This window comes from Vanacampus margaritifer, chromosome 1 (assembly GCF_051991255.1).
Source record: "Vanacampus margaritifer isolate UIUO_Vmar chromosome 1, RoL_Vmar_1.0, whole genome shotgun sequence".
NCBI lineage: Eukaryota > Metazoa > Chordata > Actinopteri > Syngnathiformes > Syngnathidae > Vanacampus > Vanacampus margaritifer.
In genome coordinates this window covers 54,672,918-54,694,551 of record NC_135432.1, presented here as the reverse complement: position 1 = coordinate 54,694,551, position 21,634 = coordinate 54,672,918, and the positions used below count along the sequence as shown (strand labels likewise).

Genomic DNA, 21,634 nt, shown 5'->3' with positions numbered 1-21,634 from the left:
TCAAACTAATAGAAATAGTTAAATTAATTTTTGACGTCTATAGCCGTCGATGGCAGTGAATGAGTTCATGCCAAAATAATCGTGATGGTTATTTTTTCCATAATCCAGAAGCCCTATGCCTTATTGATCAGAATTCCGTTATTTAGACTAGCAGGGTTGCAAAGAACATAATATTGCTTTAAAAAACGTAGTGACTTCTGAACTCTCATTTGGCCCTCAAATTGCACCTTGACATGGCAGCAACAAAACTGCTCTCTGCTCTTTCTTTCCTCCCCACTCTCAATTGTTTTTACTGACACATGCACCTCCATCACATCCGCTACGCTTCTTTTGGCTCCAAATCCCTGTCTTTTCTTCTGCTGATTATGGTAGTAAGGGCTTTTTGAATTATTTAAAGGCATTCAGAGCAGCCAGAGAGACCCCTCGTGCTCTCTAAAGAGATGATCTGTCTGCCGGGAATGAGTGCAGGAACACAAAGACACACAGATCCACGGAAGACAGACTCAGGGAAATCGAAAGCCGGCAAGATAAGCTTTTGCTGACTTGAACATTCCATATAAAGACCCAGAGCACTTGTCAAGCTGTTGTTCCGTCTTTTGCAGTTAACATGCGTGTGCACATTTATTCATCTCGATGAAATGTAAACTCACTCACACCTGGTGGGGAAATTGTATACATTGTGTACATGCAAAGAACATCAATCTGTTGGATTTTCTAGAGATGTTCGATATCGCTTTCGTTTACCGTTACCAAGTACCGATACCATTAGTACTTTTGATGGCTACAATTTCCCACAGAAAAACAATGAAAGACAATTTTAAAGAAAGAGCTATGTATTTGAAAAATGAAATTAAGATTGCATGGATTTAATGGCAAACATCTATTCTTCTCATTTCAAATCCGTAATCGTAAAACATCCCCAAGAGGCCAGCTGATATGCGTATCAATACAACTTTTTCACTTACGATACCGATATTGCAACCTACAGTACTGTCCGATACCGATATCAAGCCAATACAAAAAAATGATACCCAATTTATTTATTACCCATTTATTCCAAACATTTGAGTTACATAAATTCAACCTCAAACATGAGAATGGACTGCACTTGAACTAAATAAATTGCTGCAACCCGGCTAAAATTTCATAAGTCACAAATTGGTAAATTTTCAAAAATCGATGCTATTGGTCTGTTTCACACATCTGGGTGTTGTTTTTACAAATTATTTACCGATCTTAAGTGTTCATAATGGCTTACTTCCTTTAAGGATGTTAATGGTTGAACAAAGACAACATTTTTTAATTCTCCTGAATCGACAAAAAAATTGGGGGGGGGGGGGGGTACAAGGTTTCGGTCCAACGCCAGACAAGTACAAAATAAATGAAAGGACCCTGAGAAATAACACTAATAAAGCAGAGTCTGGATGGGTGGGTGCTAACATCTGAGATTTTGGATGTTGACCGTTATCATCTGATGCATTTTTTTTGGGGGGGGGGCTTATATTGGACCGATATCAATAACGAATTAGGATACCATATCACCTGATATCGTGTACTTGGTATCAGTTCTCACTCATCCCTACTATTTTCAACTTACATCATATTTCAAATACACCAATTTAGGGCAAATTAGGCACATTTGCAATATCTAGTAAAATCCAAATACGAAAGCTGTATCAGTTCAGCTGTTACAATATTTCATTTGATTTACGCAGTCGCAGAGGAATTAATTTGACACTAATCTGACGAATGTGGAGCCGTTTCTGTTTTGAATATTTTGGTTGCCTCATTTCAAAATATTAAACTCAGCTCTCAGTGCAATTTTACTCCAGACTACAGCAACAATAATACAACATCTTGTTATATTATTCAAAACTAGCCCCATAAAGCAAGATTTGATTTATGCAATTCCTATCATCTGAATCTCATTATATTGTGCAAGTAGGCTTGTCAGCGTCGATGCCCTAATACACAGTGTGCTTGATTTTTTTTTTGTTTCCCATAAAAACTGAACATAGTGTATCAATGTTGAATTCCAACATTCCATAATGTTCATGTGGATGAAACCAATGTCCAGTGATTTTGCTTCCTCAGGGTCAGACATGTTACGTTAAGATGTTTGAATCGTTCTTTTATCCACTGAAGCTGTTTTTTTTTTTTCTCTGTGCACACCAGTTACAAGACAGTCACAACAACAGCACCTCCGCCCCCCAGCAGTGCGGGTCGCAGCCGGCCACGCCAAGCAGTGCCGTGCCCGTCCCCTCCCCACTGTCGCCCAGCCCAGCTAGCTTGTCCTCCTACCACGGAGATGATAGTGACAGCATAAGCAGCCCCCCTTGGCCTGTCAAGGCCCCTCCAAGCCCAGTAAGTACCACAGGTTCAATATGAATGGATGGATGGGGGGGTCCATATAGGCCAGGTGTCTGCAACTCTGCAGCTCTTTAGTCCCTCTCCCAGTGGCTGCCCGCGGAGCTCTAAAAAATTTTTTTTAGAATTTATCTTTTTTTTAACATATTCATTTTTAGTTTTTTAGACAAAATATTCTTTAAATAAATTAATGATTACAATAAAGATTTTTTTTTATGTCAGGGAGCTCTAAAAAAAATGCAAAATTTATCTTTTTTTTTTTACATATTCATTTTTATTTCTTAGATAAAATATTATTTAAATAAATTAATGATTACAATTTAAAAAACTAATAAAATGTCAGGGAGCGCTAAAAAAAATTTGTAGAATGTATCTTTTTTTTTACATATTCATTTTTATTTTTTAGATAAAATATTCTTTAAATAAATTAATGATTACAATAAAGATTTTTTTTATGTCAGGGAGCTCTAAAAATGTAGAATTGATCTCTTTTTTTTACATATTCATTTTTATTTCTTAGATAAAATATTATTTAAATAAATTAATGATTACAATTTAAAAAACTAAAAAAATGTCAGGGAGCTCTAAAAAAAATTGTAGAATGTATTTTCTTTTTTTTTTACATATTCATTTTTATTTTTTAGATAAAATATTATTTAAATAATTTAATGATTACAATAAAAATAAAAAATAAAATGTCATAGTCCAAATTTGTTGTCGGGGGGGGGGGGGGGGGGTGGGGGGGGGAAGAGAAAAAAAAATTAAGTATGGAAAATTACAAAAAGGGAGAAGAAAATAGTTGCTTCATATTCTTATGTTCTGGTGCAGCTCTAATTAGCTTTTGGACCCTCAGTACTTTTTAATTAAAATAACACATGGTTTCATTCATCACAATGTTCAAATGTTTTGCAATTCCATGCAGATTTTTTTCATTTATTTGGCATAAAATGGCTCTTTAGACAGTAAAGGTTGCTGACCCCGTGTTACATAAGGCCAGATTCTAAATCTGCTGTAAACGTATGAATGAAATTCTTTGAACAAACTGTGTGTACTGTTTTAGTATGTCCATATAACCAAGATTCTAGTTCCCGCTGCGTAAATATACAATGAAACTTAATGACTCCCAGGGGAGAGACAATTGTTAAAGTACAGTACAAGGTACAGCAAATAGCCTGTGTAATTGCCACTATACAATTCATATGAAATGTTCATTTAGGAGGCGAGAGGTTGCGTCCGTTCTCGGAATCCAAGAGCTATATACGTTAACTACCTGTATTTTGCCCCCTCCATATTTTTTTGGACAGAAAGCCAACCCAAATTCGTCAACGTGCAGCGGCGAGCGAGTCTCGCGACTATACGAGCTGGGTGCGGAGCCGGAGAGGCGGATGTGGGTGGAACGCTACCTGTCCTTCATGGAGGAGAGAGGAACTCCCGTTTCCCAGCTGCCCGTCGTGGGGAAGAAACCTCTGGATCTATGGAAGCTTTACGTTGCTGTTCGGGAGATTGGAGGCCTTGCCATGGTAACTCGTGTTCAGATTAAGACCACAGAACCACAGAATTTATGTAAACATGTTCTCAATGGGATCAAATATATCCTCAAGTAAATTGTCATTATTAAACAATTGTGTACTTAAATACATTATGGGGACCTTTCATGCCAGAGCTAGTCTAGATTAGCGTATTTGGCAATATGGTGAACAAAAGTAGGCTAGATTTTCCTGTAGACAAGCTAAAAGCAGGTCTAAGTTGTGGCGCAAGGGATGTCATCGTATTGAACAGTATGTGAACATCACAAAATAGATGGCAAAAAAATAAAAAATTTCCACCCTCCACAGGTAAACAAGAACAAGAAATGGCGGGAGCTGTCCACCACGCTGAGCGTGGGAACGTCGAGCAGCTCAGCCAGCTCGCTGAAGAAGCACTACATCCAGTTTCTGTTTGCCTACGAGTGCAAGATGGAGCGAGGTGAAGAGCCGCCGGCCGACAGCAGCAGCAGCAGCAGTGGGAGTTTGGCTGCGGGGGACAGCAGGAAGCAGGTCAAGATCCAGCCTCCCTCACCTGGTAAGGACCGGTTTCAGCCTCTTGCCCACCCGCGTGCGATTCGATCAAGCTACAGGTGTCAATGGTCTTGCAACTTTGGCGAATGTTCCACTTTTGCACCGTTGCCAGGCCCCGCGTCATTGAGTGTATATCAATGCTGAAACATGGACTGAATTAGCCAAGTTGTACTTTTTTTTTTTTAGAATGCTTGTATGTAACTTAAATTTAGTAAGAATTAGGGATGGGTCCTTTGGTCCTTCCTCGGGTCTCCTGACGGCCTCACGGCTCTGGCTGGGTTCTGAAGTGTTCGGTTTAGGTGAACGGTATGGGATTTTTTAATAGGTTTTAGGTGAACTAATGAATACGCACTCACATGCACGCACACACGCACATGCACATACTCATACTCACCCACATACAAAATAAAAATTAACTAAAAAATATATATATAAAAAAAATTTAAAAAAGAATCAATTCGGTAAAATTACCGAATGAACAATACTGCGCTCTCCAGAAAAAAAAAAAAGGGATGGGCGAGTGCTGATATCAGGTATTGGTTTTGGGCCGATACTCACAGCGCCCCCTTGTGGCCCTTTTACGATGAAGAACTAGAAATTACAAATTAGAAGAGACATTTGCCATTGATTTCATGCAATTTTATTTATTTATATATTTATTTATTTATTTTGTCCATCCATTTTCTTAACCGCTTTTCCTCAAGGGTCGCGGGGGGGCGCTGGAGCCTATCCCAGCTGGCTTCGGGCAGTAGGCGGGGTACACCCTGAACAAAATAAATAATTGCGATTGGTTGGTATCCCACCAATCGCAATTATTTATTTTGTGTGTGTGTCAAATAAAAACTAGTGCTATCAGTACTTGGTGTTGGTATCAGTGACTACTCAAGAGTTGAGTAGTCGTATTGATATCAGTCTGAAAAAAGTGGCATTGAACATCCCTAGTAGTAAATGTTGCGTCATTCAAATGTGTATTTATTTATTTTTTAAACAAATTATGACAGATTAGGCCTGCTGTGTGTGTAAAAATAGCATTCACACACTACACTAGTTCAGATGAGGTTGCGCAAAGCTTGGAAAAGAAAAAAAATTATCATCTTTGAAACTAGTGTTGGGTTCTCTAATGTGTCAAAGGATACAGTAGGGTTTAACAGTGTATGTGCTTAGATGAAAAATAAAGTCATATCTGATACTTGATAATATTACTGACTTTGCACATTCAATATGCCGTATTGACATGATAAAAAAAAAAAAAAAAAAAGCAGAAAGCTCAAATAAATTGCACATCGACAAGTGTGAAGTGGCTTAGTAAGAAATATAATTGTCTCCCACCAGGGGATATGTGGGCTTCAGAGCAGCCTGTCTGTCTGCTGCAATTTTTGTGTGTGCTGAACTTGGGTCTCATTTTTATTTGGAGCAGGTTGAAAACAAGAGGCTAAAAGTGACTTTCTTCACTTTTGGCAGTTATGATTAGAAATCCTAAGTAGTGCTAAGGTTGGACATAAGTTGAATTGAGTGACTATAAGTACTGTACTCACAATTTATATTCTATACATGAACACCAACAAAATTTGCCTATGCTAAACTGTTAGTCATCGTGATTAGCATTAGTGCTCTAGTGATTAGCACTTCAGGTAAACAAACACTAACCACCATTTAGTTTACACATATATCATTCTATCTACATTACACATGTAATAGTGTCTTAAAAGTCACTTATAAATGATGCTTCAACATGTTTCCATGAGTGAGGGTAGAGCTAGCTGTTAGCTACATGAGGTCAATAACTTCATGTTCCTGTGTTCTTCTGGGCAGGCACGTTTAGTGCATGACTGCCCCCTACTGGTTAAGTGATGAAGACCGAAAACTGAGTGGTTGATTATATTTTGTTATAATTGCAGCCCAAGTGCTTTTTAGAACGTTCAGAACTTCCTTTCCTGTGTTTTGGGGAAGCGCTGAATTGTCTTTCATAAAACCCTATTAAATAAGTTCTAAGTCAGTGAGCGTTTTTAATTAAGCAGACAAATAACATCCGCCATTCGGGCCACTAAATGATGCACTAACAGAAGAAATAAAGATCAGATATATGTAAAGTCAACTTTCTTTCTCCAGCCAGCTAGTCCAAAGGCAAATGCAGTGTTTTTATTCAAGATGACTTTCTTAATGTGATTTAGTTAATTTCTTGAAGTTATTGCATTTCCCTTAGGAACTGGAACATTTCTGCTAAAAGGTAGATGAAGTTGCAGAACATACAAAACTTCTGCATGCTCTCTTGTAAGCCCATGAAATACTGTAAGAAAACAACACTTGATGAGACAATTTACCAGTTAATGAAGGTCAGCTTCGATACCATCCCATTTGGACCTTTTATTTTTGGATTATTGTGTGAATTGAGGTTAAGGGAGGTTGTGTTTGGGTAACTTTGTTTGTATATGTTTGGTATTGACATTGTGAACAATTATGACGTGAGGATCAGGAGTGGAGAGGAAAGAAGAGAGTCGGTGCATTAAGGGCACGCCTCTAATTTGCAACTGAGATGAGAAAGGTGACCCCGGCTTTTGAAAAGAACCTCAGCGTGAGATATTGCAGATTGCTTTTCCTGCTTGTGGGAAAGAAAATTGGCCCCGTACACATGGATATCACACAAACACATATCTTGTGTTTATAACGCATTATAATTCAGCCTCATATGTCTTGTCTTTAAGTATAAAAAATATATATATAATCATCTAATGGGACTGTCACTGTTAATGTAAGGCTTTGGAGCACCTTGCTGACATAAAACAAAACAAAAAATCTCACCGTCCATCTTGCTCATTTGGTGCTCAACATAAAAGGCGACCATGTCTTTATTGTTTGTAGTATACCATCATATCATAAGTGTTAGAAATAAAAATAAAAATAAAGTACCCTACATAAACTTTAATCAAAAGGAAAATGATTGCGTCAATAAATTATTACATTCGATGTCACTTGTGCTCTCTCTATTTTTTCCTCCTTTTACATCATAAGCCATCTGCCCTGCAGAGACCCTGCCAGTCTATTTATAGACTCGACAGAGCGCTGATGTCACAGATGGATGGTGTCCAGCGGGCTGGTAGCGGCGAGAGCGTGTATGTGGAGGAGTGATTAATGAGGGCTGGAATGCAAAATGTAAACAAACCTGACCTCCCCGTCACCTTTCATTCACAAAAGTGGCTCGGCTGACCGACTCCCACCCATGGCCCCTCCTCCTCTCTGCCCCCACCCCAGTGGATTATGTCACCCGCTGTCACACACAAATGTCAACCAACGTGACTGAAACGCACACATTTATTTTTGCCGCTGTCATTCTTCTGCCTGGAAATGTGGAGCAAAAGGGCGCTTGAGTTCACGCTTGCGTCCGTCTTCATCTCACATCGGAATATTTGCATCAGACTGTTTGCTATTGAAGAGTGGTAATCTACTTCTGAACCTTGGTGAAAGCAGATATTGTTTACATGTACGTCAGCAACCTCTGCCATCATTATAGCCTCTGCCTCTATTTCAGCCTCGCTGTCTCCTACCATGTCGAAGCAGGGGACGTCATTGAATAATTTAGAATTAGTATGAATTTTTAAAGCTTTAGTCTGTGTTTTTTTTCCTATTGGAAACGTGTGGCGCGGTAATGGGCCACCAAGGCTGTTCCAGTGGAAGGCTTCTTACGCTAAATGCTCATTAGGCTGTTTTCATATCCTCTCTTTGTCTTTGTCATCTTTTTTCGCAGAACGGTCCTCATTTTGCATTAAACTTGCTACGGGGAATTTGTATCCCTTGGTTTTATGAGCTTGTGCTACCAGCCTCTTGTGGCTCTTTACTCCTAGAATTCTTCTTTACTCCTAGAATTCGCACAGTTGTGGCGTTACAACTAAATAGGCTAACCCAGTTTTACCTTTGATTTATCAATTATAACTCATGATCTAGGAGGCGTGTCATTTTCAATTTCAGTAGGGTTTTATAGATTTGAATATGGATTTGTATAGCGTTGTTGTCTTCATCATCATCATGCGATTGACTAGCAGCCAGCTAGGATGGGCTGACATCAAAGTTTCTTGTTCATAAAGTACAAAACACTAGAAATAGCTGTCTGTTCATTTTTCAATACAGTTATCGATATGTGGGATGCGAAACGGTTCAAATACGGTTCGATTTGAAAGTGGAAGAGTTCGATCCAGTTGGACTCCGATTTGGTATGCTAATGCTCTGTTCGAGAGGATATGATGAAATCACTTTTTCAGTGTCATTTTACGTATATTTAAATAAACTTGTCAGTACTGTAGATGTGCCATTTCCTTTTATACATATCTCAAAGTGGAACGATTAAATTCTGCTCAATTCGATGCACTCGTATCTTAACTCATTCACTTGCAGCCATTTTCACTGAAGCAACTCCCTTCGCTCCCGGCTGTTTTACTGGATTTAGACTGACTTGCAAGGTTCACAGAATACTGTGTTCTATTGCTATAAAAACATGGAACCTACCAAAAGAAAGATTATAGTCTCTTCTTTCATCAGGAAAATATATATTTCCATCTGTTTCCGTTTTGCAGCATTAGAATATAGCTAAGTTTCATCATTGTTTATCAATCTGTTTAGAACTGTGGGTAAATTAGCTTTTTTTGCAACATGGCCCTGGTTGATCTCTTTTGCTCTGCTGCTACATGCTGGCCGTTTTTGTAATGACTACCATTTCCTCAACTGTTCTCAGCAGTTGAGAGGCTGCATCAAAGCCTTCTGCATGCACTAGCATTAAAAGATATATATAAATATATATTAAAAACATTTAAAATAGAACGTGTTTATACGTTTTTTGGGAGCAAATGAATTAAAAGGGAAATCAACCCCACTTTTCTTTACGTTGACTTGTTCACTGCCAATGACGGCTATAGACGTAAAAAAAAAAAATCATTTGAACTATTTCTATTAGTTTAACTTTTTTTTCCACTTTTGTTAACAAGAGTATGAAAACCTAGAATTTTTTTTATCGTACATTTAGAGCAGGTGTAATATTTGTGATTAATTGTGCGTTAAGTACTGAAGTCATGCGATTAGTTACGATTAAAAATTAATAATATTTTCTTATTTTTTTTTTTTAATCACGTCACAATTTTTAATCGTAATTAATCGCATGACTTCAGTAGTCACAATTCACAATTAATCACAAATATATCTGTTTTAAACGTACAATAAAAAAATGTTTTCTAGGTTTTCATACTTATGTTAACAAAAGTGGGAAAAATGTTATACTAATAGAAATAGTTAAAATACATTTTTTGATGTCTATAGCCGTCAATGGCAGTGAATGAGTTAATATCGTCCATGCGGTCTAGTATAGTCTACTAGTCTAAGCACAGTGTTCTGATGAATATTGTGGAATATGATTGAAGCAGCAAAATCCATCCGTTTTTTTATCCATTTTAGGGGCAGCCATTTTGCTACTTGCTGTCGACTAAAAATGACATCACCGTTGCTCAGGCCTCGGGTAACGACCAATCAAGGCTCAGCTCGTGAACATCGTACGACCAAAGTCAGAAAACAGGTGAGCCGTGATTGGCTGTTACCTGAGAAACATTGATGTCATCTTCAGTCGACATCTACTGGCAAAATGGCCGCCATGTGAGATGGATAAAAATGGGTGGCTTTTGACTGTTTAATTCATATTCAACAAATGTAGTGTTATTCAAAATGTTATGAGGGCATACAACATATTATTGTCAAGAAAATTTTTGTGCCGACTGAGACTTTGAACACTTTTCCGACTCAAATTGTTTTTTGGTTTAGAAACTGGTATATATTTGGTCAAAAGCTGAAATATGAGCATTTGGCAGCACCTTTAACTTTAATAGAAAAAATCTATATCTGACATGTCATCAGATCAGGTTGTCATTTGTTTTGCTTTTGTAGGACCTTGGACGAGCTTGTCGGTAGGTGCCAGTATGACGACGGCTTTAAATGATCAAGAGTGCTCGCCAGAAAATCTAGCCAGGCTGCAGCTTATTAAGCATCGGCAGTTTAATGGCGGGGACATCATTTGCTAAGTTTTTGCTTAACAGCAGTTAACTTATGTAAAGTATATTCATTTATATGATAAGAGCTATTCATGTAGCCAGTTGACTTCGGCACCTCAATCTTCGCTACTCCCACACTTCAATTAATGGAAAATATTGTTTGGAAATAAGACCAAATTGTAATCAGGCGAGCAGCATGTGGTTGACTTTATTTCCCTTTATTTTTTTTCTCTGCTGTTTTTATCCGTCCTTCTCTTCCTTCATGGGCCCCTCATCAGCCGCCATGTTGTTCCCATCCTGATGCCCATATGTGGGCTGTTTGCTTCAGCTCACTTCTCATGTAGGTCATTACTGCCAGCGCTTTGGCCTCAATTCCAAAGTATTCTCTCTCATACAAAAACCTCTGCCGAGCCACGTTAGGAGTTGTGTGGACAAGCAAGCTGACTTAACGGTTGTCCTGATTGCCTTTTAAGTTGATGACATAACTTTCGCTAACAGTCCTAACATCCCAACATCTCAACCTTGCAGCTAACTCAGGCGGCTCCCTCCAAGGTCCTCAGACGCCGCAATCTTCTGGCAGCAGCTCCACTGCGGAAGGTGCAGGGGAGCTCTTGCCCCCCACCCGTGCCACCACCCCTTTGGGACAGGGCACACCTGTGCCTCCAAACAGGTACCTTAAATCATTATTTTACTAGTTCTACACATAATAGCAATATTATTTGTAGCTAGATTGACTGCCTTTCTCACTGCATGCATCATCAGTCACTACATTTCACACTTAATGTAACCACTTTTCCCTGTAAAATATCATTTGACACTTTCAAATTGATGCTTATCTCAGAAAAGGGGAGTTGATTTACAGACCTAAAAGGTCACATGAGACGGATGTGTAGTACGCTTGATCAGTTATGATTTGAAGCCCGGATAGCACTTTACTACATTTGAGGATGTTAGTCTTGCAAAAGACATAGCTTCTCATGCGCTCCTCGAGTTTTCCAGTAGCTCGAGGTAGTCGTTCATGCCAACCATAAAATAAATGTTTGATAGGTGCGTCTGGGCATGAGGTGGTTTTGACATGCTTTTGACACGAATAATACGCAATTACCTAATCACATTTGTAGGGATGTAACGCTAACTGGCACCATGACGCCGTCATCATGTCACGATAGTAAAAGCAGCACATTTGTGAAGTTGCAGCACCCTCTGGTGGTTAGTTTATTAGTGCAGTTGAATTTTAATTTGGCATGTTTTGGCCACCTACATTTAAAGCCAACTGTAATGGCCAGATGAAGTGTGAGCCTCTTTTCTTTCTTTTTTACAATATCATGAAATTTCATGCAGTGAGCTTATGAGGTTTTTCTTTCTTTTCCAAGTGTAAATTTTACTCTAAAACTGAGTCTATTTGGCCCCACTCTAAATAGAGTAAAAATTACTGTACAGAATTTACTTTGTACTTGCTGTGTGTTCAAATAAAGTCTGGAGTTGTGTCCCAGAGGTGGCCCAGAACTTTAGTCCACTGGCAGCGCTCTGTGCTACCAAACCAGAAGGTGTTTGTTCAATCCTGGCTCACCACATAAAAAAATGAAACAATACCAAAATTGCAAATTGTCTTTACTTTAAAAAAAATTTGCGATATTATATTTTTTGTTATTAATTCCCCTTTTAAAATAAACGTAACATTTAAACAAAGACATTTTCATTTTTTGTGCTAGCGCAAGGCTTGTTGCGCCAAACTAGGCTTTGTGGCTCAACAAAGGGAGTGACAATTTGGTCGCAGGCGTCAAATGCACTTTTGGTCAATTTGATTGGGGCGAAGGCAGACCGATACTGAGCTCATTCTGTATTTATTAAGGCTAACCGCTCACCTTGGTTGCTGCCACATCATGGCTGGAGCGGTGACAACGCGTCACTCGCAAACGGTTCACTGATTTCACATCATCCTCACACACACAGCTAATGGTCCCATATTTCTATGCGAGACTTGGGGAAATAAAATAAAAGAGCCCATTGTGTTTTCTGTTAATTCAACACAGAAACTTTAAGATGGCCCAATATAATTATTACGGAAGAGGATTAAGGCCAGTGAAGAGAGAGAGAAAAAAGTTTGGCAGGATTCTCACTTTATTCTCAGAATTCTGACTTTAAAATCAGAATTCTAATTCTGACTTTAATGTCAGAATTCTGACTTTAAAGTGGGAATTCTTACTTTATTCTCACAATTCTCACTTTAATCACAGAATTCTCACAATTCTCACTTTAATCTCAGAATTCTCACTTTAAAGTCAGAATTGTGGCTTTGTTCTCAGAATTCTCACTTTAAAGTGAGAATAATAGTAGCACTAAGAATAAAGTAAGAATTCTCCCTTTATTCTCAGAATTCTGAGGATAAAGTCGGAATTCTGACTTTAATCTCAGAATTGTCGCCCTTAAAGTGAGAATAATAGCAGCACTAATGAAGTCAGAATTCTCACTTTATTCTCAGAATTTTCAGAATTCTCACTTTAAAGTCAGAATTATGTGATTAAAATCGGAATTTTCACTTTAAAGTCAGAATTCAGACTTTCAGTGAGAATTCTGTGAATAAAGTCAGAATCCTGCCAAACTTTTTATTCTCTTTTCACTGGCCCTATAGCTCTTCCGTAAATTATAATATGTCATTATTTAGTACACAGTTCCCGATTCCACTTTAGTACTCTACTTCTTGTCCCTGCATTCCTAATCCCATCCCCTTTCCAGGAGCAGCGTGAGCGTGCAGGATCCCTTCTCAGAAGTCAGTGACCCGGCCTTCCAGAAGCGTGCTGCCTCTCTGCCACCCTCTGCTTCATACCAGCAAGGCCTCATTATGCCTGACATGATGATGAGGATGCAATACGATACCAAGGATCCCTTCATTGGCATGAGGAAGAGTGAGTGAGGCCAACACGAAACACTGGCTTGTGGACAAATAGTCGTCACAATGAACTCAACTGTTTCCTTTTATACTTCTTTTTTTTTCTTCTTATCAACATCACAATTCAAAACATGGTTGAAAATGGACAAGGAGCTTGTATTGCTGCGATTGGGATTGTCTCAAGACAAAAACATGTAAAACTGAACCTAAATAATACTCAATAATTTACCAAACACAAGTTAGCACACACACTTTCACTAATGACATCATCATCTTTGATGTTCTTGTAGCTGAGTATTTTTATCATCTTAACGTGTTCATCATGGATAGATGGACTTGATGGACCTCCCTAATAAAAGAATCAGGTTAAGTGGAGCAATTAATGCAGCAGATAGCAAGTTATTTATGCAAAGTTTACAATATAAGGCCTATACAGTATAATATACAGGTTCCTGTACACATATATATATATATATACATATATATATATATATACAGCGTCCAAACCAAGTTGAGAAGCTGGTGAATATTTGAGGGAATGCTGCCACCTGCTGGCTTGCAGATGCCACAACTAAATTGTAAAATGCATTTTAGGCCTCAGTTGAGCATGATTTGTTAAAAGGTATTTTTTGCTAATATTATCTACATTCCTACATATGGGACATACTTACATACATATATTTACCTTTTTTTGATTTTTGTTCCACTCAGTGGCAGGAGCGGATCCCTTCATGCCTGGCCAGATGCCGCCTGGCCAGATGCCGCCTGGAGGTGCGCAGGACATTTATGGACGGCCCCCAGCAGCAATTAGTATGACTCAACGCACGCAGTATTCATACGGACCAGGCTATGACAGGAGGTGAGCCAGACCAAGATCTTCGGAGGATGGACAGTGGAATCTTGAAACGTCAACTCTGGTTGACTCAGTCTTTCCAAATTTCCAATTTCCAAAATTGTAAAAACATTCAATGTAAATGTAGATGAAGGAGGGCTTTTTATTCATTGTGATTAGGAAGCGATTCTCTTCACAATATAAAACACATATTCAGGGTTTGTTGACCTTGGGTCTCAGGTTCCGTCCACTTTGAAGGTTCCACTGTCTTGTCGTTGTAGGCGTAAAAGCTTAACTGTTGTTTACTCTACAGACCAGACCACTTGATGGGGATGGAGGGCGGCTTGGGTCCCCCTGGTAGTCAGAACAACATGGCGCCTCACAGTGAGGGTAGCATGTATTCTTCCAGTAGATACCCCTCACAGCAGAGGTCAGAACCTGTGTGTGATGTCATAGTTTGGTCATGTGTTGCATTTTTCTGAGCCGTTTGGAAAGCAGTAAGTTTTACATTACCGCTTGTTTTATGTTGAAGACATGATGGCTACAGTCCGCAGTATCCTGGCATGCCATATGGGATGCATCCTTCTGGGATGTACCAACAGCAACAGGTGAGTGCAGTCTGTCTAAAGTTATGTATGTATATATATATATATATATATATATATATATATATATATACACAATCTTGCAGCACTAATATATATACACGTACAGTACATATGTATAAATATACTATATATTTAATCACAATTTTCCTTCTGAAAATTATCAAATGATTATAAGTGATTTTTGAACCAATATTGCTAAGCAACATCCACTTTTGCTTCAGCAGGGCTACAAACGATCCATGGACGGTATGTACGGTCCTCCGCCCAAAAGGCACGAGAATGAGATGTACGGAATGCAGTACTCCAACCAGCAGGCGGACATGTATAACCATTATAGTGGGGGCTATTCAGGCCCAGATCACAGACCCATCCAAGGACAGTTCCCTTATCTCTACACTCGCGATCGCATGGGTTCTTCAATGCCAAACCAGCATGGAATGATGGGAGGGGGGCCTGCTCCTAACCACACCGCTGATGGTCCCAACATGTGGCCGTCCAGGACAGACCTGGGTTATCCCTATCCCAATCGGCAAGGACACGCTTCCCAAATGCCGCCTTACGGCTCCATTGGCAGAGAGGACATGGATGGACGACCGGGACAAGATCAATGGCACCGGCAGTCTCCTTATATGTCATCACCAGGCGGTATGCCTCCCTTTTCATCGCGCCACCCCCCGTCCTCCTACTCCAATTCACAATCCATGGCAAACCACCTGCCCAGAGCGCCCAGTCCGGGAGCTTTCCAACGCTCCTTGGACAATCGCGTGTCACCCAGCAAAGTAGCTTTCCTGTCAGCCATGAAGATGTCAAAGCCTGGGATGTCCATGATGGGCTCTCAGGGATGTGGACCTCTGAGTCAGTTCCCTCACAACATGAGGAGGGACCTCAACTACCCACCGGGATCAGTGGAGGGCACCCTGCCAATTCTCAGGCCTCGACGCAAGCTTACCTCCAAGGACACAGGTGAGACACAACATTAGTCTCTATGGACGGATGGATGGATGGATAAATGATGGATGGGTGGATGGATGGATGAACGGATGGATAAATGATGGATGGATGAAATATGGATGGATGGATGGTCACAAAGTACAGAGCAACAAAATTGAGGCACAACTCATGCAAGAAACATTATATACGATGGATGGATGGATAAATGATGGATGATGGATGGATGAATGCTAGATAGATGGATGAATGGATGGATTGTTGAGGCGCAACCCATCCAAGAAATATTATAAATGATGGGTGGATGGATAAATGATGGATGGATGGATGGACGGATGGACGCAAAGTACAGAGCAACAAAATTGAGGCACAACCCATCCAAGAAATATTATAAATGATGGATGGATGGATGGACGGACGGAAGGATGGATGGATGGATGGATTCTCACAAAGTACAGCGCAACAAAATTTAGGCACAACCCATCCAAGAAATATTATAAATGATGGATGGATAGATGATGGCTGGATAAATAATGGATGGGCGGATGGATAAATGATGGATGGTCACAAAGTACAGAGCAACAAATTTGAGGCGCAACCCATCCAAAAAATATTATAAATGATGGATGGATGGATGGGTGGATGGATAAATGATGGATGGATGGATGAATGATAGATAGATGGATGAATGGATGGATGGATTGTCACAAAGTACAGAGCAACAAATTTGAGGCGCAACCCATCCAAGAAATATTATAAGTGATGGATGGATAAATGATGGATGGATGGATGGATGGATGAATGATAGATAGATAGATAGATGGATGAATGGATGGATTGTCACAAAGTACAGAGCAACAAAATTTAAGCACAACCCATCCAAGAAACATTATACGACGATGGATGGATGGATGGATGGATTGTCACAAAGTACAGCGCAACAAAATTCAGGCACAACCCATCTAAGAAATATTATAAATGATGGATGGATGGATGGATGGATGGATGGATGGATGGATGGATGATAGATAGATGGATGAATGGATGGATTGTCACAAAAGTACAGAGCAACAAAATTGAGGCACAACCCATCCAAGAAACATGATAAACGATGGCAGAAAGACCTGTTGGTACTCGCTTTTTCAAATCTTAGACATGTCAGGAAGATGTTAGGGAGGGTGAGGGGAGAAAAGACAAGGCTCAAGCCATGCTTCTTAAACAGGAGCTTAGTATGAGCCTAGTAAATGAAAAAAAAAAAAACTCAGCACCTACACAGCCACATCAAACAGGCATTTACAACAGATATGGAGAGGATGAATTGGAGTTTTTGGAAGATGGCTAGCTGCTTAATCCAAGCTAGCGCTCTATAGCCCAGGTGCCATCACAGTGGAGGAGTGTGGGATCCAACAAAGGTGGTGGTGATAATGATGTGTGTGTTATTGAGAATGTATATGCATGGCCAGGTGTCCCCAGCTGATGCACCAAGCATATCGTCTCATTGCCGTGGAGACAGTCTTGTTTATCTTAGCCAAGAACACAGGAAAGAGGTGGGAGGCCATAAGGGAACACTAATATTCAAAGCAATCATTTTCATCCAAGGGAAAAGCCCAGATAGCGGATGGTTTGGAAGCAGGCCAACATTTTGGTCAAGATTTTGCTTGTGACTCTCAGTGGGGCTTCAAATGAGCCGAATTAGCAAGTAGAGTACAAGTGAGTGTAGTATATAGTAACACAATTCTGGAAATGTATTTGGGAAGCTTCTACATTTGCATGCGTGTATCTGAATATCACACAGCTGATGCAGACACAATCAATCAACAGTTCTTCAAAATCTACAAAATATTCTAAACATTCGAGTAATCGATTATCAAGTCCATCCCAAATTTCAACGCAACACGGTGTAATTTTTTGCGACCCAACGACACTTTTCTCACTTTCCACTTTTCTGCCACACTTCTCATCCCAGGAACGCCCGAGGCGTGGCGTGTGATGATGTCGCTTAAGTCTGGCCTGCTCGCCGAGAGCACATGGGCGCTTGACACCATCAACATTCTGCTTTATGATGACAGCACTGTTGCATCATTTAACCTCTCCCAGGTAAGGCAGTCTCTTGACAACAACTGTGTCCACCGTATCAGTGAAACAGCACATGGAGAGCATTAGAGTTGTCAAAAATAATCGATTAATCGACAAGTAATCGATGATCAAATTAATCGACAATTATTTTAATAATTGAGTAAATTTTTGGAGCAATTTTTTAACTCATTCACTGCCATTGTCGGCTGTCGACGTCAAAAATTTATTTTAACTATTTCTATTTAACATTTTTTTTTTCCACTTTTGTTAACAAGAGTATGAAAACTTTTTTTTATTGTACATTTAGAACAGATATAAAATTTGTGATTAATCACGAGTTAACTATTAAAGTCATGCGATTAATTATGATTTTTACAAATTTAATCACCTGATGCTCCAAATTTTTTATCTTTTCTTTTACTTTTTAATTCATTCACTGCCATTGACGGCTATAAATGTCAATAATTAATTTTTACTATTTTTATTAGTTTTATATTTTTCCCACTTTTGGCCATGGTAAGTGTTGGCATTAACTACGGGTGCCTGGATGGCTATTGGGAATGACAATGTTTCTGCCTCATATTGCACTTAAAGTTGTATTCCTAAATCCTAAACGGCTATATTAGACGTTTTTAATTCAATTTTAATTTAATTTAATGGGGGGGGGGCATTTTACAAAATAAATGAAGACACTAAATCCTAAATGGATATATTAGACATTTTGTATTTTTTTTTATGTGGAAAAGCATTTTAAAAAATGAATGAAGACAAAGTAATAAGTGCTAAAAACGATCCGATCCATGGCTCAAATCCGTGATCCGAACCGTGACTTTTTGTGATCCGTTGCACCACTGCAGCACTAAAGAGCATGTCAGAAAACTCAAGAAAAAAAAATGCTTACATAGCTATCTGCTCACGGTTAACGTTTATATTTTGTGTCCGTGTAGTTGCCAGGCTTCCTGGAGCTCATTGTCGAGTACTTCCGCCGTTGCCTGATTGAGATCTTCGGCATCCTGCAAGATTTTGAAGTAGGGACGGTGACAAAGGAAAACTTGTTGGACCTCAGCTCCAACCAGAAGGAAGAAACTATCTTGGACAATGAAACGGAAAGTTCGGTACAATCTACATCTGAGTCTGTCCCGGGTCTGCTGGTGCCAGAGGACCGACCAGAAAATCCCCTTAAAGACTTTCTTGCTGTTACTGGAGAGACTCTCTCGGCTGCCGCGATGAACAAACCTGATCAGAGCTTAACAAAGGATGACAACGCAGAGAGTAAAAGTGAGCGTGATCCTGAGCTGTCTGTTACTGAGCCGAAACCCAAACAAGCCAGCAAATACGATAAGCTCCCCATCACCATCGTTGACAAAGACGACCTCAGCGGAGTCATGATGGATGACTTTGTCGAGGAATTCACCAGCGGGTTGCTCCACTGGCAAGCCGGCGGAGGCGACACCACGGCTCACATTCAGACCTACTTGGAACCCCGCTGCGACCCGCCTAGCAGGGAGGAGCACAAGAAAGAAAACAAGGCGGACGGTGGGACGGAGCAACCCAGAATCACGGCCACCATCGATGACGTCCTGTGCGCGCGGGTGGACGCCCTCTCCAAAGCCCACCCCGCTCGCTCGCTGCCGTCCTACCCGTTCAGGGTGCACCCGGACGGGGAACAGGACCACATCACCTTGCTGGAGGACGAACCCCGCTGCCTGGATGAAGCGCCGCTGTCCACGAGCTCAGCCTGGCAGGACTCGTTGACCAAACGCTGCCTCTGCATCTCCAACATCGTCCGCGGCTTGTCCTTCATCCCGGGGAACGACTCGGATATGTCCAGACACCCCGCTTTGATTCTTCTCCTGGGCAGGCTCCTGCTGCTGCACCACCAACACCCGGAGAGGACCAGGTCGCCCCCCAGCTATCAACGAGACGAGAAACAGGACAAAGGGCTGTCGAGCGGCATATACGAGTGGTGGTGGGAGTGTCTGGGTCAGCTGCGGGAGAACGCCATGGTTACTCTGGCGAATATCGCCGGCCAGCTGGACCTCTCCGCTTACGCCGACACCATCTGCCTCCCCATCTTGGACGGCCTCCTCCACTGGATGGTGTGCCCCTCGGCAGAAGCCCAGGACCCCTTCCCTTCGGCGCTGGCCTACTCCCAGCTCACTCCTCAGAGGCTGGTTCTGGAATGTCTTTGCAAGCTGAGCATCCAGGAAGGGAACGTGGACCTCCTCCTCGCCACGCCGCCTTTCAGTCGACAAGAGAAACTTTTCACCGTGCTGGTCCGCTACGTGGGTCAGAGAAAGGCCCAAGTGTACAGGGAGATGGCGGTGGCCATCACCTCCCACCTGGCACAAGGAGACCCGACGGCGGCGCGGGTCATAGCCATGCAGAAAGGAAGCGTGGGTAATTTGGTGGCCTTTTTAGAGGACGGCGTCAGCATGGCGCAGTACCAGCATAACCCTCACAGCTTATTGCACATGGGGCACCCCCACATGGATCCGCCCAGCGTGAGCATGTTGTGTCGAGCTGCCAAAGGCCTGTTGGCCATGGCCAAAGTGGAGGAGAACAAAACGGAGTTTGTGCTCTACGAAAGCAGATTGTTAGACATTTCCATTTCTTCCGTACTGAACGCTGGGGTGGTGGCCATTATTTGCCAGGTTCTCTTTCACTTGGGGAAGTTATGACAGGAGGAGAGGCGGGACTTGCTCGGCAAACGTTAAGATGGACAAACTACTTCACTTGTTTTGCTATTTTTGTTCATCAAAGGGGTTCATTTGAATACAAATATTTAACACCTGCTGGTGTCGATACCATGTTTGACATTTGTTTACTTTTTTCACCCAAAGCTACCACCAGATTTTGGTGCTGACTTAACGTCGAGGAGTTTGTTTTCGGTTTTATAAAAGCTAAAATATGCTCATCTACTTTTTGTTATTGGAGAGTATTTATTTAAAAAAAAAAATGTGACACTGTACAGGAGTTTGAACTTTTCGTCAGCACTTGTGGAAAAAATAACACACTGACTATTTGAGTTGAAATCTTTATGTCTCGGTCGCTGGAAGAGAACTTGTGCAATAGGACGAGAACAACCAACCAGATGATGAAAACACACCTGCAGTGTGTATTTTAGGCCACAAGGAGGCAGCTCGCACCAGCCAATCAACTTGAGAGAAGCGCAGCTGTCAAAAAGAAATGTCTAATTTATTAACTAACCATTGCCTCAACGACAGTGCTTGTTTCATCTTGTCTGTATTATTTCATCACTGTATACAAACTGTACAATGGAGGCACATGGGTTCGGTTATCTCAATCAAGCATAGCAAGACCTGGGACGATCAACAAATGCTTTTTATTGTTGTTAAACATTTGTTATTGTTTTGAGTATTTTGTTATTGGGGTCTGATATTTGAACATGGTAACCAATGTTTCAATGTAAAATAAATAAATAATAAAAGCCTGTATGCATTGTATTATAGCTGAGTGAACAATCGCTTTGGTAATCAAACATGAAAGTGCCAGGGTGAGAGGATATTATAAATGAGGTCACGGAAGAAAACTGAACATCCATTTTTGTTTATGTCCTCCATTCACATTAGTGGGCATATTTTTGAATGCCCTGTAAAAGAAATGTGTTGGAAAACCTACAAGGTGTTCAAAATGCTTATTGTAAAATTTGCCTTTTTCGTATGACTACAGTACGTCTCTTTTATCTGGTATATACATTTATACTCTGTGCTGCACATGTCACAAATAAATGTACGATGAACATCACAAAGCATCACAGATACTGTATTATGTTCAGACAATCTACAGGCCAATAAAACATTAGATGTCTA

At 40.6% G+C, this 21,634-nt stretch overlaps 1 protein-coding gene across 5 annotated transcripts in view; it reads left to right on the top strand.

The window, feature by feature from the left end:
• The window catches only part of arid1b (AT-rich interactive domain 1B), a 239,131-nt gene extending 217,497 nt beyond the window's left edge, over positions 1-21,634 (top strand). For 3 of the 5 annotated variants that reach the window (XM_077555274.1, XM_077555252.1, XM_077555214.1), the window contains 11 exons: positions 2,176-2,364; positions 3,672-3,887; positions 4,203-4,428; positions 10,976-11,117; positions 13,184-13,353; positions 14,049-14,196; positions 14,483-14,599; positions 14,702-14,777; positions 14,999-15,740; positions 17,692-17,822; positions 18,749-21,634. In XM_077555274.1, coding sequence (XP_077411400.1) covers positions 2,176-2,364; positions 3,672-3,887; positions 4,203-4,428; positions 10,976-11,117; positions 13,184-13,353; positions 14,049-14,196; positions 14,483-14,599; positions 14,702-14,777; positions 14,999-15,740; positions 17,692-17,822; positions 18,749-20,482 — 3,891 coding nt within the window. In that variant the 3' untranslated portion in view covers positions 20,483-21,634. The remainder of the gene's footprint in view (positions 1-2,175; positions 2,365-3,671; positions 3,888-4,202; positions 4,429-10,975; positions 11,118-13,183; positions 13,354-14,048; positions 14,197-14,482; positions 14,600-14,701; positions 14,778-14,998; positions 15,741-17,691; positions 17,823-18,748) is intronic. The other 2 variants (XM_077555261.1, XM_077555243.1) reach the window with 1 other exon arrangement.